Below are 17,672 nucleotides of genomic sequence, written 5' to 3' on the forward strand. Positions count from 1 at the left end.
GTTACATTAAAAGAACTTTTCCTAATTTTAATATTAGTCTATAGGTTGGGAAACAAAAGTTTAAGAAAGGCATATTATTTTTAAAACATGGATACAGATAGAACACTGGGAGATGAGCCCCAGAGTAGGCCTACTGACCTGACCTAATTTAATATACATTATATATTATATATGTTATATATATATATATATATATATATATATATATATAAAGTAATATACCTTAAATAATAAAAACCAACTGCATTTACAGGATTAAAATATATTCAGATTTTAAAAGTAATCATGAAGAAAAATTACTTATGAAGAAAATAATTATGAAGAATTATTTAGAATCATATATTCAGATTTAAAAAGTAATTATGAAAAATGTTCTTACATTGTCATCAAAATCCATGAAGTTGGACACTACTGTGATGTTTGGGTGATAAACGCCAGCTTGATGGATCACCTCCTCTAGTATATCACCGATACCAGCCGAAAATATGAACACAGGGATACCGTATTGTTGGAGCTTATCAAAGAAATTCTCATATCCTTCCCTGCAAGATGGAGGTAGGAATTGATTGTTAAAAAGCAAGACATAGATATATATCCTTTCACCTAGAAATGAAAAAAGCAAAACTTTTGTACCTAATTCCATGGCCCATTTATATTCCCTTTCCAGAATCCTGCCTCAGAGCAGGGTTACTGATGTATATGACGATTTTAGTACAAGTTTTTCCAAATAGTTCACTCTTTGCCTTGCTTTTAATAAATTCTAATGATACAAATTAGATGATTTTAGACTCTCATTAAATATGGACATAAGCCTACAGTTCACAATGTATACCATTTAACAGCAAATAATTGACCACAACTGGAAAAAAGCACACCCTGGAAAACCCATTAAGAAATGGGCTGAAACACTTCCCACTTGCCATCCTGCTCAACTATTTCCTCTCAGGAAAGTGGAGGGGCAGGAACTGAATGTATTCTCTTTACAACTGGCATCTCTCCTGCTTAAGGCATGGCTGTAGGTAATGTTTTTAACTTATTAATCTAAGTTTCTTCCCTTACTCTTCCTGGGCTATATGTTAAGCTGCCTACAAAGGAATGAAATGCTTACTAGCTGTCTTCACACTCTTTCCGACATTTAATACCTTCCTCCTTAGAGGTAGATCACCTTAGAGGCATGCCTGGGTGGCTCAGTCAGCCGGTTGAACATCCTGAGCACCTCTTATTTTCGGCTCAGGTCATGATCTCACAGTTTAAGGGATGGAGCTGTCATGCTGATAGCGCAGAACCTGCTTGGGATTCTGTCTGTCTGTCTCTCTGTCTCTCTCTCTCTCTGCCCCCTCCCCACTTGACTGTGTGCGCACCCTCTCTCTCAAAATAAATAACTGACAAAAAGAGTAGGTCACCTTATAATGTAGGTTATTAAAAAACGAAACAAAAAAACCGCCACGACATCATCATATTTACCTAATAAGTCAAAAATTTTTAGAGGTGGTAAACAGTATTGAAAAGAAGCTTAAAAATGTTTCTATCTTATCATTCATGTAATACAAATATCTTTATCATTTGCTAAATCATATTCACCTTTCCTAGAGATAGTTTTCAAGGAAATTTGAGAATTCAGAAAGTAGATTCATGTAACTTTATAAACAGGGTATGAGCAAAAAATTTCTTTTCAACTTGATTTATAAATGTTCCTTTTATATTTTATGTCTTTTAAAAGAATTTTGCTAAAAAACTCTACAATGGTCCTGGTTTCATAAATTTCTAAGTTAGTCTTAAAAAAATATTTTTGAAGTATTTTTTATTTAAGTAATCTCTACACCCAACAGGGGGCTTGAACTCACAACCCCAAGATCAGGAGTCGCACATTCTTCCCACTGAGCCAGCCAGGCACCCCAAGTCTTGAAATTTTTAATGTAGAGAAAGGAAATGTCGATTAGAACTTAAATCTCATAAGGCTCTTACTTCCTACACCAAGATCTAATATATCATTCTAAATTCCTCATCTTATCACTATTTTGTGATAGGTGGCATATTTTGGCTACACTTTTATAAGTAATATAGTTATAGATTATTTTAATATAAATATATACTTGAGTACATATGTAAGTCTGTAGACAGTTAACAGCAAAAAACACTCTAGAAACTTACTTGAGCATAACATCAGATTCTGCCACGATTTCTTTAAGTTTAGCTTTTGGTAAAGCCTGTTCAATAAGCAAGCCATGTGCTTTAGTATACCTGGAGTTCATGACCAAAGAAAAAGAATATTGATTAAAGCAAATCAAAACCATCATCTTTATTAAAAGGCATTTTTCAGTGACAGATAATGCAGTATTTCATTCATCATATTTTGGACTTAAATTTTAGAAATTTAAATTCATCACTAATAAGCATATACCTTACGGTTCTCAAATCAATATACCATCTTCTTATTGTATTTCCCAGTTCACCCCAGAGTTTTAGTTTAAATGTGTTAATGAGACAATGAAAGGCTACTACATGTACACCTTTCCTTAGTCTTCAAAGAACTAAATCCAACTGAGAGAGGCATTCTCCGATTATGAGAATTAGTGCAAAGCCATTTGTTTCACCTGTTTGTAGTCTAAATTGTTGTGAAATACCTCAGTACTAAAGATGCTCTCTAGCACGCAAGAGAGAAAACCCTTGTTTTGATAAGTTTGATAAACACATGATTTAAAATTATATCAAAGTACCTATAATCAAAGCATCTCCATAACAGGCCTTTAGAACCTCTCCACCTGATACCCAGTATCATCGTGCAATATTCCTAAGGGACCCCCCACTCTGGATCAGCTCCCATCACGTTGGTGAGCTCATTCTTCCAGGGAAGCTTATATCATTGCTAGAAAATTCTAATTACTAGGTAGTCCTTTCTTTCATCAGGTTGAAATTGGTCTTCTTAAACCTTCTAAGTCTGCTTCCAGTTCTGCTTCCACAGAGGTCCAACTTTTCAACATTTTGTACCATAAACATTGATTAAGTGTACAAGGCATTCAGTTTAGGTCATAGGATAATGAAGATAAAGAACATCACTCCTGTCCTCTTAAGATTCAAAAACCACAGTTGTTGCTTCTCAAATCACAGCTTTCTCTCTTCAGTGAAATCTTTCCCAAATGGGATGGCTCCAGTTCCTGTGATTTTCTTAGTGGACCCATCTGACACACTCGAAGTTTGTCAACATTTCTCTTAACAGCATTCTCTCAGGACTCAACACAATGCTTTCTGTGTGGTCAGCTTGGAAGGCTCCATTTCCATGAACGCAGCCAACATCAAGAGGCCCATTTCTTACCAACTATGTCACCTGCTGGCTCCAAATGAGTTCAGAGTCAATTTAAATCCCAATTCTTTTTCTTTACACATGCAGCCCACATTCTGTCCATTAAAAAACAAACAAACAAACAAACAAACAAACAAACAAACAGAACAAAGCAAATTCTACACTGAGTGATTAGAAAATTAGGTTCATTTTGTTGTATTTATTCACTGCTATAACTCCTTAGATAATTTATGAATCTATTTATATACAGCATAGGGGAAAAAATAAGCCATTAGTTGTAACTGCAGTGTTATGTTATTATATTTTTAACCCTCCCCTTACCCGATACATACTTACCATTCTACCATATAGGGGTACTTCTCTTCCATGGTAAGAACAGGATCAATTTCAATAGCATAATATTTTTCCTTTAGTTGCATTAACTAGAAATAAATGAATAACTTAATTATGAAGATGACAGAGTTGTCATTAAATTGCATAGTTTTATAGAAAGCAAAACAATGTCAACAAATGTTTGCCATAAATGGCTGTTAAAGATTAGATCACGAGTACTTAGGTAATATATATATCAACTGAGGAGATCTTTGTTGACCTTGGTATACATGTAACAAAATGTACCTGCAAAAAACTACCTTTCTTTTTTTAAGTACTTTCAGGTCAGCAATTCAGTGAAACCGACTAATAATCAAATTATTACTACAAAAAGCTTCTGTTCTCATATCAAAGTATTAAATTTGATTCACACCTGCAGTCCTATTTTGTTAACACAGACACCGATAGGCACATACTCAAGGAAAGCAGAGGACTGAGGCAATTTCCTGATTAATTTAAAGGAGCAAAACTGGGGTGCCTGGGTGGCTCAGTTGGTTAAGCATCTGACTCTTTATTTTGGTTCAGGACATGATTTCACATTTTGTGGGATCAAGCCCCACATCGGGCTCTGTGCTAACAGTGAGGAGTCTGCTTGGGATTCTCTCTCTCTCTCTGTCTTTCCCCTTCTCTCTCTTTCTCTCTCTCAAAATAAATAAATAAACTTAAAATAAATAAAGTAGCAATATCTACACAAAATCAAAGTACTTTTGTTTTAATGTACACTTAATGTAAGGACATCAGAATATTTTGATAATCAACTAAAAGTTTCTCATGTTAATTTTATTGTCTTTGTTAAAAAGTTAATTTTTTCTTTAAAATAATGTTGAGTATGTATAATCCACACAATAAAACTAATATTTATTCAGTGTTTACTATGTGCCAGGTATGGTGATAAGCACTTTATATCCATTGTTTGTGTGAATGAACCTGAAGAAATTCTCAGGCAAAAAGGCTAATGAAGTCTTTGAGTAACTCTGGATTACTGTTAGTGTTTACCTTTTTCCGACATTCATCTGTAACCAGCTTACTGTTGTCAATGACATCTGAAGAGTGAAAGCAAACTAGCATTAAAAGAAATATTCTGATTGATGCTACCACTACTTTAAATAACTCACTACTTTTAAGTTTAAATGCCAAGTCCACTAGCATGGTCATTACAACTTCTGGTCTTAGTGCTATGGTACAAGTGACATTGCTAGAGAATCTGATGGCTTTAAAATCCAAACTGTGACATTGCTAGAGGACCCAATGGCTTTAAAATCCAAACCTTGGATCTAAAGCTTTTTTCCTACATTTAGAAGGACTTCATTAAAAATTTTCCAAGAATCGGTGGGCCAAAGGGTATGATTTCTAGTGGTTTTAATATAAATTATCAAAACAATTTCTCAAACTACACATGCAGCGCCAATAAATGAGAGGACTTGTATCACTGCTTGTCAGGTTGAAGAGGATTATTTTTAACACTGACTGCCAAGTTTGGAAAACACATAACTTGATATTTATTTAGTCACTCTTTTACTTTATAAATCAACACTGCAAAAATTCAGTGACATTCTTAGAAAACAGTAGTTGATAAAAATGCTATTTCTAAGAAATATTAGGTTAATCCAAAGTTTAAAGTCCATTTAAATATTTCTTGATTAAATAATGAACAGACCACATTTGGAGAAAAATTTCAGAAGTCTTCATTCCTTTTGTAACCAAAACCATACCTGATAATACCCATTTGTATAACATGGGGGAAAACAAACCCTCGAAATATAAGAAGAAAAAGGCAGGTCCTCTTATTTTCAATGTCCAAAAAGAAGAGCAAACCACAGTCAATCTCATAGATAATACAGATAAGAGTGGATCTGAAAACGGAATCACTTTCATGAAATTTGTTTATGAACGCCACACTTACAATGACATGTTGGGCATCTTTTCCCTTCGTAGGAAAATCTACTCAGTGTCATATCAAAGTCTGTTATTATCTGTAAAAAAAAGGGGGGAAGGCATTATGGAAAATACAGCCACCAAGGCTAGACATGTACTGCACTTAGAGGCATGGGACTGTGCTCAGTCCCTAACATCCACTATTGGTTATTCGCTGCATTCTGCTTTCTACTGCAGCTCTTGATCAAGAATAGCAGCCCCATCACCTGCAAACTCAGATCCCTGTACTGATTAACCAGGTTTTATGTGGTGGCAATGCCAGGGCACTGAAGGTATTGCCGTGCAGTTAAGTCCTGGGAGCTATCTTAACCACAGAGTGATACCTTCAGTGCTCTAGCATTGTCACCAAATAAAATCTGATTAATTGGTAGGGAAATCTTCAGTTACAGGTGATTGGGCTACTGTCCTTGATAGAGATAAAATGTTGCAAAATTTCAAACTACTTAGTCAATGTACAAAAATGCAGTGGAAGCAATTGAATTATATGAGGCTCTCAACTAAAAAGAAGGACATCCTGTCATATTATACAACATGGATGAACCTTGAGGGGACATTATGCTAAGTGAAATAAGTCACTTACAGAAGGACAAATACTGCATGATTCCACTTATGTGAGGTATTTAAATTAGTCAAACTCATAGAAGTGGAACATAGAATGGTGGCCGTCAATGGCTGGCGGGGGAGGGGTGTGGGAAGGGAAAGAAATGAGGAATTGTTGTCCTGTGGGGATTGAGTTTTAGTCATGAAGGATGAGGAGATTTGAGAAATCTGCTGTACAACAATATACATAGAGTTAACAATACTGTACTGAACACTTAAACGTTTATTGAGAGAACAGATTTCATATAATGTGTTTTACCATAATAAAAAGCATATACTACTTGTGCAAAATAAGTAAATAAATAAATAAATGAATGATATGAAGTTCTTAGTTATTGATACTATCACATTTTTTATTTAACTTGCTACGTAGTTAAAGCATACCAATGAATGAATGATACTGATACATGGAGATAGTTTACCAGCTCTTGAAACTTAGGTGACTGGGTTAAATACTTTTTCAGAAGTGTTTTAAAAAGGGAAAAATTTTGGGGGGGAGCACCTGGGTGGCTGTTGGCTGAGCATCCAACTCTTGATTTTGGCTCAGGTCATGATATCACAGTTTGTGAGATCAAGCCCCGGCTCTGTGCTGACAGCATGGAGACTGCTTGGGATTCTCTCTCTCCCTCTCTCTCTGCCCCTTCTCTGCACACCCCTTCTCTCCCTCCATCTCAAAATAAATAAATAAATAAATAAATAAATAAACAAACATTTCAAAAAAAGAGAGAGAGAATGAGGGGCCCCTGGGTGTCTCAGTCAGTGGAGCATCCGACTTTGGCTCAGGTCATGATCTCACGGTTCGTGGGTTCGAGTCCTGTGTCGGGCTCTGTGCTGACAGCTCAGAGCCTGGAACCTGCTTCTGATTCTGTGTCTCCCTCTTTCTCTGCCCCTTCCCCACTCACATTCTCTCTCTCTCTCTCTCTCTCTCAAAAATAAGCATTAATAAGTTTTTTCAAAGAATTAAAAAAATCAGTTATTCACTAATAAAGTTACATCTTAATTTGAACTTGATTTGAAATTTGAGTATTATTCTTTTTTTTTTTTTAATTTTTTTAATGTTTATTTATTTTTGAGACAGGGAGAGACAGAGCATGAACGGGGGAGGGTCAGAGAGAGAGGGAGACATAGAATCTGAAACAGACTCCAGGCTCTGAGCTGTCAGCACAGAGCCCGATGCGGGGCTCGAACTCACAGACCAGGAGATCATGCCCTGAGCCGAAGTCAGACGCTTACCGACTTGAGCCACCCAGGCGCCCCTTGAGTATTATTCTTACAATGGTTTGAAACTGAAGTGCCTGGGTGGCTCAGTCGGTTAAACATCTGACTTTTGATACCGGCTCAGGTCATGATCTCACAGTTCGTGAGACAGAGCCGTGCATGGGGCTCTGCACTAATAGCGATGAGCCTGCTTGACACTCTCTCTCTCCCTCTTCTCAAAACAAATACACATTATTTAAAAAAAAAATGTTTTTTAATATTTATTTAGTTTTGAGAGAGAGGGAGAGAGAGTGAGATGGAGTGTGAGAAGGGAAGGGGCAGAGAGAGAGGGGGACACAGAATCCAAAGGGGGCTCTAGGCTCTGAGCTGTCAGCACAGAGCCTGCTTCAGATCCTCTGTCTCTGTCTCTCTGCCCCCCTCCTGCTTGGGCTCTCCCCCAAAATAAATAAATATTTTTAAAAAATGGCTTAATACTTTTGCACAGCATTAATTAGCTTAGTACTTAGTATTACCCAGATTTTAGCAAAACGAGATGAACGCGTGTGCCTGAACATTAAAAATAAAGGTTTAATAGTAAAGACTTCTTGATAATTATTCACCTGAAGTTTGGCAGCTCCTCCCTTAATAAGACCGCAGATAATTTCTTCTACTCTTGCCGGGTTCTTGATTCGAACTGAACTTCTCTGGAATTCTGGCATCTAAAAAAGTAAAAGAAGTTAATTAACTACTTTTAATTCCCCTTTCCCAGGTTCTTTTGATACCAAGCAGAAGCTTATATTAAGATATAAAAACGGTGAGGCACTATTAAAAAAAAAAAGCAAACCATCATATCAAATTACCATTTATACACACAAAATTTTTTGAAGCACATCAACAGTTTCCATCTGGAAGATTAAAACAAAATTATGTTTGTCAGAAAGTGTAATCCTTCTAATTATAAAAGTTGTGCATGGTTACCACAGAAATAACAGAAAAATATAAAAAAGAAAATAAACATTGGAATTCTACGACCTGAAGATAAGCTAGTAAACATTTAAATATATTTTTCATTATTTTCTTTGATTACAAACATGCGTGTATATGCACAGTTTATGTCATTCTCATATACTTTTGCATCTGGCTTCTTAATATTATTTCATAAACAGCTATAAAAATGTTTTTCACAGAGTTCATTAATCAAACTAAAATTCCAGAATGGAATGGAGACTATCTGAACTTTGTGATAGTTTTCTTATAAGATCTTTCTGCTTAAGATTCAGCTTCTATTTATATTTACATTAAAAAAACTTAGCAGAAAGGTAACAAATGTTAAAGTATTATTGTCCTCAAGTGTACCTTTGTATAGGTAACTAAAATATTTTTAAAATATATTTAACTTGAAAAGGTGCTTCAATATCTTTGTGCCTTTATTGTGCTAAATCCTAAATAATTTCATTGTTCTTGGCCTAAATTTTACAAAGTATTTATTTCAAGTTAAGACAACTACTAAAAGGTATGAGACCACCAGCAGGAGACTCTTGATCTTGGTGTCGAGAGTTCAAGACCTATGTTGGGTGTGGAGCCTACTTAAAAAAAAAAAAAATATTAGACCACCTGGGCTTAGGTTGCTACTAAGCCGGTTTATTAAGGATTTAGTGTTGCTCAACAATGTAACATTAATTATTATTTCTTTTTTCTACCCTATCACAGGGAGAATGAAACTGACCAGAGTAAAACGCACAAGCACAGTGCTCTTACAGCACATGTATAAGAAGATGCAGGGTGTGTGTGTGTGTGGGGGGGGGGGGGGGGGAGGGGGGTTGTGGTTATGGGGCAGTTAATAGCTCCACAGTATGAAAAAATAGTAAGAGAACCTCAAATCAAGGTTCCATACTGGGTTGTATCCAGTAACCTTTATTTACTTCATATGCTACTATTCTGGGTACGTTACCATCAATAGTAGCGTATGTCATGTGTATCACAGATATGGTCATAAAAAATTCCCTAGACCTTACATCTCTGCTCCAAGAGCATGTGACCAGTTAAGTTTCTCAGGTCCTCTGCTCTCTCTACATAATGACCAAAATTAGAAAATCAGAAAAGGCTAAAATGTTTTCCTAAGACTGAAAGATAAATGCAGAAGTGCACAGGAAAGAGAAATACTAACATTAACACTTTTTTCCACTAATGAAAGATCCTACAATACACTTAATTTTAAAAATCCATATTTAGGGGGCGCCTGGGTGGCTCAGTTGGTAAGGCGTCCGATTTCCGCTTAGGTCATGATCTTGTGGTTTGTGAGTTTGAGCCCCGCGTCAGGCTCTGTGCTGACAGCTCAGAGCCTGGAGCTTGCTTCAGATTCTGTGTCTCCCCCCTCTCTCTGCCCCTCCCATGCGCATGCTATGTCTCTCTGTGTCTTTCAATAATAAATAAATGTTAAAAAAATTGTTTTAAAAGCCATATTTAAATAGAATAGGATAACCTGCAATGCAACTAACCTGCATACAGAGATTCTTCAACTTAATTGGACGTTAAAGGTGTCAACAGAATAAAGGTTACCTAAATATTCATTTTACAGTGATTTTTCAATAGATGAGAAAAGCAAATAGGCATTTATTCCTACATTCCTTTTCTTCATTTGTTAATCATTTAATTTGCTTAACAAATATTTACCTGTATCTACTTTGTGTCAGACACTAGATGTCAGAGATATGATGATCAACAGTACTTACAACGCTATTACTTTCCCGCTGAGTTTTAGAAACTGTTGCTGTTTTGGAACATCACTTCTGTAGCTCCCTTACAAATACCTCAACTAGTATGTTCATTTCCTAACAACTAAATTCTGCTTTAGTTGTTACCAACAACTAAATTCTGCCTTAACTGGCAGATGTGTAGTAGTCAGCCCATGTTTGACTTAATAACTAACCCATTACTGAAAACAACAGAAGATATGAAAGCAACAGCAGATATATGCCACTAACTATATTTTCACCAAGAGAATTAAACATTTCGGTGTGTCCATACTGACAAAGATGTCCTGTCTCATGCAAATCACATTCTACAATACATTAATTAAAAAAACAAATTTTTTTCCAATAGGATAGTATAACCTGTTTCAGATAACGGATAGGAAAAAAGTACCAAGGCTACTTCAAAGTAAGCCCGTTTCTGCCAGGTTAAAAACTATTAGAAAGACAACCAGAGGATGGAGGCATTGATACTCCTGCTTCTGTGCAACACAAAGCCATTCATTTTCAGCTAAATAAGTAGGAAATACCCAAATAGCACCAAGGTGAAATCACAGTGATGAAAACAGACGAAAGAGCAGCAACTTTCTCCAAAGAACACAATGAGGGTATAAGTGTAAGAAATCTTAAAATGATAATTACATCTCTGCTTTGGGTTATATGGCAATAATACCTACATCCCTCCCTCCTGCTTCCACAATACACATATAATGTCATCGAAGTATATCATAAATATCTCTCAGGAACTTGAGATACTGGGCATTTTACTCAAATATTTTAGAATTCAACCTAAGAAATATAATTTTAAAATACTATATGAAATGTGTCAAAGAATATCAGAATACCAGAACATTAAGAAGTATACTGCAGGAATATACATTCATCATACATCACACACTTTTGGTACCTCCTCAAATCCCTTCTTCCATATTCCTCTTGGACAAAAACACACCTATTTGGTAGCACTTAAAATAATGATACTTCAAATTTGAAAGGCGAGTTATTTTGAATTGTCTGAAAACTTTTCAACTTAATTTTATGGAAAATAAATAAGTGGCTAAAAATGTCCATTACTTACAAACAAAAGAAAATAAATTCATTTCATAAGGCCATAATGTAAAATGCTGAAAGAGTAAAGTTTTCCTGACAAGAATCAGGGCATTTTGGTTGACTGGAGCCAAATCTGAATCAATGCTAAAGATGACCTCACAAAAACCTAAAATACATGTATTCTGGCTGATCTTTAATAAAATGTATTTGTACAGATGAAATGATCTCCTAATCATTAGTCTACTTCCTTACTCAAAAAAGCAGTGATTTCTAAAGAAGTTGATTTCAAAGCTATACAGTTTTATTCACAACTCTACAGAAATATTTGATTATTTGATATTATCTTTATCTTGCAGATACACTGAGACAAGATAACAGAGATCTACATGGTATAGTTACAAAAGTGTCCTAATTTTACCTGTATTTTCTGAAAATGGCCCAATAAAAATTAGTTTAAATGACTTAAAGATCTCTGTCCAAAGTTCTCAGGGGAAATATTTTTTGTTTTCCAGTGTTCATATTGGGTACAAGCAAAAGATTTCATTACTACACTGATACAAAGGAGGGGGCACTACAATTTTCATGTAGCTACATAGAAAGTTTAGATCCAAAGTCACCTGTTCAGACTGGTACATTCACCCTCATACATAGATGACTCTATGATTTATTTGGAAGATTATGCATTACTAAATTATAGTGATAGCCATCTCCCCCTGCCTACCATATATTTGGCCTGTCTCTATATTAAGGGAGGGTAGGCCAAATTCTTTGATTCATTCACCATTTAATCATTAAGTACAAGGCAGCTCTGTAAGAAATACAAAAATTTTAGTAAGATAAACATTTTATGCTCCAAGTGCATGTTCTCTAACATGGTCTGTAATACAGGAGCCCAAATAAGAAATCCACTGCCCAGATGTCCAGATAAAATGCAAGAGGAACAGAAGTCACTGAGATTATTTCCGCTGGGGCCAAAAGAAGAACCAACTGAGCTAGGCTTTCAAACAGAAGCAGGACTTGTATATGCTGAGATCAAGAGTCAAAGTGGAGGGTCTAATGTGAGAAAAAGATAAATAGCTCTCTTTGTTTAGAAGTTTAGTGTACATGGAGGGGTGTGTGTGTGTGTGTGTGTGTGTGTGTGTGTGTGTGAAGTATGGAAAGAGATTTGGAGCCAGATCATAAGAAGTTAAGAATAACATCCAAAGGAGCTGTCAACCTAAAAGATGTTACCAACATTTTTAGAAAAGCAAAACCAAAGGTAAAAACTGTGCAAATTAATGCAATGAAAAGTAAAAAGTAAATAAATATGTACCTGTTTTGGGGGCTTGTTTTCCTTCAACAGTCTCTTTATGGGTTGACTACAGTGCTACTTCCAAAGAAGACAGACACGCTAGAGGGTTTTGGACCCAGGTAACAACACATTATATGGTAGGACATCCCTACATCTACTAGTATTCATTTTGGTTAAAAAAACATCGACTCGGGGCGCCTGGGTGGCGCAGTCGGTTAAGCGTCCGACTTCAGCCAGGTCACGATCTCGCGGTCCGTGAGTTTGAGCCCCGCATCAGGCTCTGGGCTGATGGCTCAGAGCCTGGAGCCTGTTTCTGATTCTGTGTCTCCCTCTCTCTCTGCCCCTCCCCCGTTCATGCTCTGTCTCTCTCTGTCCCAAAAATAAATAAACGTTGAAAAAAAAAAAAAGAAAAAAAGAAAAAAAAAACATCGACTCAAGCAAAAAAAAAAAAAAAAAAAAGTTTGGACTGACTTAATTCTACATATCATAAACATTCAATAGCAAAGAATCAAATGCTAACCAGGCAATGGAAGCAAAGACCATGCTGAATGATGTATCTGGCTGAACCAATCAAAACTGCCCATGTTGGACTATTCAACATACAAAAGCACAGCAATTTCTTATGGTCTATCCTAATAGCAATAACTACACCGATGGCAGCTTAATCAGTACTTTGAGGCAGCCTTCCCTTCGTGTTGCACGCTGGATGAGGACAGCTAAGCTGAACATAGAGATTTATTAATTGTGACACAAAGCTGTTTGCATGCTAAGTCATGTTCTGGTTTACAGACTCAAATGAAAAAAAAAAAAAAGAAAGAGGAAGAAAAAAATAGAGAAGAGGAAGAAGGACAACAAAACAGAAAAGAAAATATAAGGTGATCGTGGGACAGTTGTCCTCTTTAAAAGAGAGGGGGAAATTTTTATTTTTAGGATTTTACCATGGTGAATATGCAAAAGATCTAATTTTTTCCACACATGCAAATAAATGCTACTTACATAGTTAATTAACATTTACTGAGTGCTTACTTTGTGCTATTAGGCATTTTACATACTTTTCCATTAAATATAAATAAGAACATTTCATTTATAAGATGAATAAGGTCTAAAAATCCAATGTATGCTACAGTGACTATAGTTTATAACACTCTATTGTATAACTAAAATTTGCTGAGAGTAGAACTTCAATGTTCTCCTCCCCACCCCCCAAAAAGGTAAATATGTGAGGTGATAGATGTATTAACGAGATGGGTTCACAATGTATATCAAATCTCAAATCATCACATTGTATACTTTAAAAATCTCACAATTATATATAATGTCTATTGTATCTCAATAAAGCTGGGAAAGAATATGAATAAAACAACAAGAGTTTGGTGGTTTCATACCATTTCTTAAAGGTGAGACTGTTGCCCTCATTCAAGGGTATCACAGCTCTTATGGACTACATTAAGATCTGAAGCCAGCTCTGACTCCAAAACCTTTATTTTTCCTTCCTTTTCCTAATGTCTACAATGAAATGAACTCTACTGTGACACAAGAAGTTTTTTTTTTTTTAATTTAAACATTTGTTGTTTTAATTCAGATGCTGAATATAAAACAACTCATGCTGTGTGATTTAAGTGTGTTTTTGCTGAGCAAGGAAAATTTACAACAAAAAGGAATGGGGTAACCATTTCATATGCTGAGAAACACTACAATACACATTATATTTCAAGCAAAAATTTTTTCAAAGGTAAGGTGAAATTCAATTCAACAAATACTTGAGGTTCTATTGTGTGTGAAACATTGTGAAGGGAGATCTGGATAAAGTTACAGTCCCATAATTAATGATCTAGTTAGAGACAGAGGTAAAAGTGGTGAAGATTCACCATTAATAAATGGAACTGGGAATACTCAAATACCCACCATTTTCACATGCACAGCAGAGTCTTGATTAGGCATTTCTTGGTTATCCAATCTTCTGGATTTCCCCAGGTGATGTCACAGTAAAGGAGAGAGAAAAAAAGTACACGTGACATACATATATTTCAGGCTGTTCCTGCATGTTAATGACATAGTAAGGTGGTACTTTTGGTTTGATTTAAATACCAAGTTACTGAAGGCAACTTTTTTCCTTTCCTAAGAAGCTCAGCAAAGATTTTCTCTATCTCACAAAGGCTGGAGTTAAAAATCTGTATGAAAAATTTGTAGCTCTCCCCTAAGGACTTATATAGTGTTAATGAGATTTGAATAAAGAGTTCAAGTGAAAGTCTACATTTGCAAGAAAATGCTTTATTACAAGAATATTTTACCAACATTGTCTCTACATAGAAAGATGAAGTTTGTGGGAAAATTATGCATTACTATTACTGAATCAATGAAGGAATATATGAATAGAACTTAAGGAGAAACATAATACACAAAAGTCAAGTTTATTTTTTAATTGTCCCATATTAAACTCTTTAATTTTGTGAAATGATGTGACTAATATCTGAGGTGTGTCTGAATCTAGCACAGTGTCTGGCCCAGAATAAGTATGTGATAGTGTTTGTTAACTGAATGATCATTTTACAGGTTTGGGTGGAATTTATACATATCAGTTTGTTAAACCAAAAAAAGTAGTTTTTATAATATCTCTTAATAAAATAAAATACTTATCATTATTCTTTTTTTTTTTTTTTTTTTCATTTTTGCAGTATCACTCTTAGGGAAATTTACATACTTTTGTTCCTCAATGACTTTACTTTTACTTTAGGTAAGTAAAAATTTTTAACAAAAGCAGTACTTAAAAAGGCCAATGTTAAGGGTGCCTGGGTGGCTAGTCAGTTGAGTGTCCAGCTCTTGGTTTTTGCGTAGGTCATGATCTCATGGTTCATGAGTTTGAGCCCCACGTTCAGCTCTGTGCTCTGACTGTGCAGAGCCTGCTTGGGATTCTCTCTCTTTGCCCCTCCCCCACTCACGCTCTCTCAAAATGAATAAAACTTAAAAAAAATTAAAAAGTAAATAAAAAGGGCAACTTTATCAAAAGGGGAAAAAACTTTTTTCTTAAAAGTTGGACATTATATATGTGTTCTTTATAATTAAAATTTATTGTAGCATTTTCTCAAATTCTAAAATTCATTCCTCCCCCTTTCATTTTAAATGCATTAAATTAGGAAATGTCTTATAAAAAGGTATTTCCTGTCCCCCCCCCCTCCCGAAAGGCTGTTTGTAAACTAATGGTTTTATGATTGGTGGCATCTTAGAGCTAGTAAACAGTATTTCCAAATAGTAAGATACTTCCAATTTTTCACATCTGAAAAATAATGTACTATCTGCAGAAGTATCTGTAACTCATAAAAGCTTTGATCGCTACCCTGAAAATGTAATTGTAATGGTAGTTTGGGGGTTAGTAGTCTTTAGATGATCATAGTCAAATTGAAGTAACCCTTCCTTTCTGTCAATCCTCATAAACAAAGATGTCATGGAAGTTGCCTGCAAATTTGTTTCTTCATTTACAGAAACTAAAGCATACAATATGCTTATGGTTTTCCTTTGTTGTTTAATATTGAAAAGGAGTCTACATTTGTCTGAAAGCACTATTTAAAGTACAGTAGAGTTGGGGTGCCTGGGTGGCTCAGTCAGTTAAGCATCCAACTCTTGATTTCAGCTAAGGTCATGATCTCACGGTTCATTAGTTCAAGCGCCACATCGGGCTCCACACTAACAGTGTGGAGCCTGCTTGAGATCCTCTCTCTCTCTGCCCCTCCCCTGCTTGCACACATGCTCTCTCTCTCAAAATAAACAAACATTAAAAAAAAAAATAAAGTACCGTAGAGTTTACAAAAACACCATGTACCCTGAAACATCTGAAAAACCCAAAGGAAAAGAGAATTCAAGCAGTGCAGAATACATTTTAATATCTGGGAATCTCAGATGTTTTTGTTACACAGAGCCAGGCAGCCCATTCCTCTTCACCACCCCACCCCCCAATTTTGCTCTTTTTGGAGCATTTATGTTTAGTAATAAAAGAAAAGGAAAAAAAAAAACCAGTGTTATTTGAAAAAGTAACTGTCTTTCTCATGGTCTCTTCGTATTTTATTAAAAAAAACACAAACAGAAATTTGACAATGGCCAATTTTAGGACATATTTTTGATAAGTAAACCTAATAGTTTATGGATACCATGTAAATTTCAACTGAACATCCTTGCTCTCCCCAATTCTCACTGGCAATCTGACCAGAATGTATCCTTGTTGAGAGATAATATCACATAAAGTGATACTGTTGTCCTAATACAAAAATCACCCCATTGTTTCTATCATTACAAAACTGTAAAGACTAAGGCATAAATGCCAGCATTCTGGCACTATTCTAAGGAAGACATTGAAAATTAGGGCAGGGTATTTTTAAACCAATAGGCTTGTAAGCCTATACTTGGTATATAATGTTCTGGCTTACTTTGCCAACAGTCATCTGTTGCAGATGCTTCAAGAGAAGAGCTGTTGGAAAAAACACATCAAGTGTAGAAGACATGTTCAAAAATAGAAAATACTACCCTGCAACTATGAACTCTCTTCACGGGAAGTTTTGAAGTTTCAAAGTCTTTGGAATTTTAAATGTGGACTGGAAAATGTGGAAATTGGAATAATTACTTTGTGTGCCTTCACTATGAGGTTAAGGTCTCTGCGCTAACAGTGTTTATTACAAAGAATCTGAAGCAAGAGGTAAGAACTTCGCTTGAATAGCACAAACTGGGTAACTGAATTAGCTATCATGGTTATTTCCTTCTGAGATCATTAACTTTACCTTGAAAAGATATTTACAAATCAATGACTGAAAATTTCTACATCTATATGAAAAAATTTACTTGCCTTTATACAAGTTTTAAAGTATCTGAAGGCAAACTGAATACTTTTTAAAGGCCTACTTGACTCTGTCTTACGGGAAAAGTGAAAAAGATTAAATTCATTAACATTGGTTTAAAAAGTTGTGAGGCTGCTTTAATTGTGATACTTGCAGAAACATTTACACTATACAAGAATAAGGTAAAGAAAGTTTGAATGGTAAACTGCACACTACTTACATAAGATGCGTATTACTATAATATGGACAGGGTATCAGTCAGCAACAGTACTAAATTTCCAAATGAATCCATTTTTGCTACACTTTTCCAGCAACCTGTATTACTTATGATATAGCTTACGTTTTTAATAATG

At 35.4% G+C, this 17,672-nt stretch overlaps 1 protein-coding gene across 5 annotated transcripts in view; it reads right to left on the minus strand.

The window, feature by feature from the left end:
* The window catches only part of NT5C3A (5'-nucleotidase, cytosolic IIIA), a 54,215-nt gene that overhangs the window by 1,796 nt on the left and 34,747 nt on the right, over positions 1-17,672 (minus strand). For 4 of the 5 annotated variants that reach the window (XM_045495261.1, XM_045495259.1, XM_045495258.1 and 1 more), the window contains 7 exons: positions 14,402-14,456; positions 8,026-8,124; positions 5,577-5,646; positions 4,670-4,716; positions 3,638-3,723; positions 2,152-2,241; positions 380-542 (listed from right to left, as the gene is read on the minus strand). In XM_045495261.1, coding sequence (XP_045351217.1) covers positions 380-542; positions 2,152-2,241; positions 3,638-3,723; positions 4,670-4,716; positions 5,577-5,646; positions 8,026-8,124; positions 14,402-14,437 — 591 coding nt within the window. In that variant the 5' untranslated portion in view covers positions 14,438-14,456. The remainder of the gene's footprint in view (positions 1-379; positions 543-2,151; positions 2,242-3,637; positions 3,724-4,669; positions 4,717-5,576; positions 5,647-8,025; positions 8,125-14,401; positions 14,457-17,672) is intronic. The other variant, XM_045495257.1, reaches the window with a different exon arrangement.

Source organism: Leopardus geoffroyi, chromosome A2 (genome assembly GCF_018350155.1).
Source record: "Leopardus geoffroyi isolate Oge1 chromosome A2, O.geoffroyi_Oge1_pat1.0, whole genome shotgun sequence".
NCBI classification, from domain to species: domain Eukaryota; kingdom Metazoa; phylum Chordata; class Mammalia; order Carnivora; family Felidae; genus Leopardus; species Leopardus geoffroyi.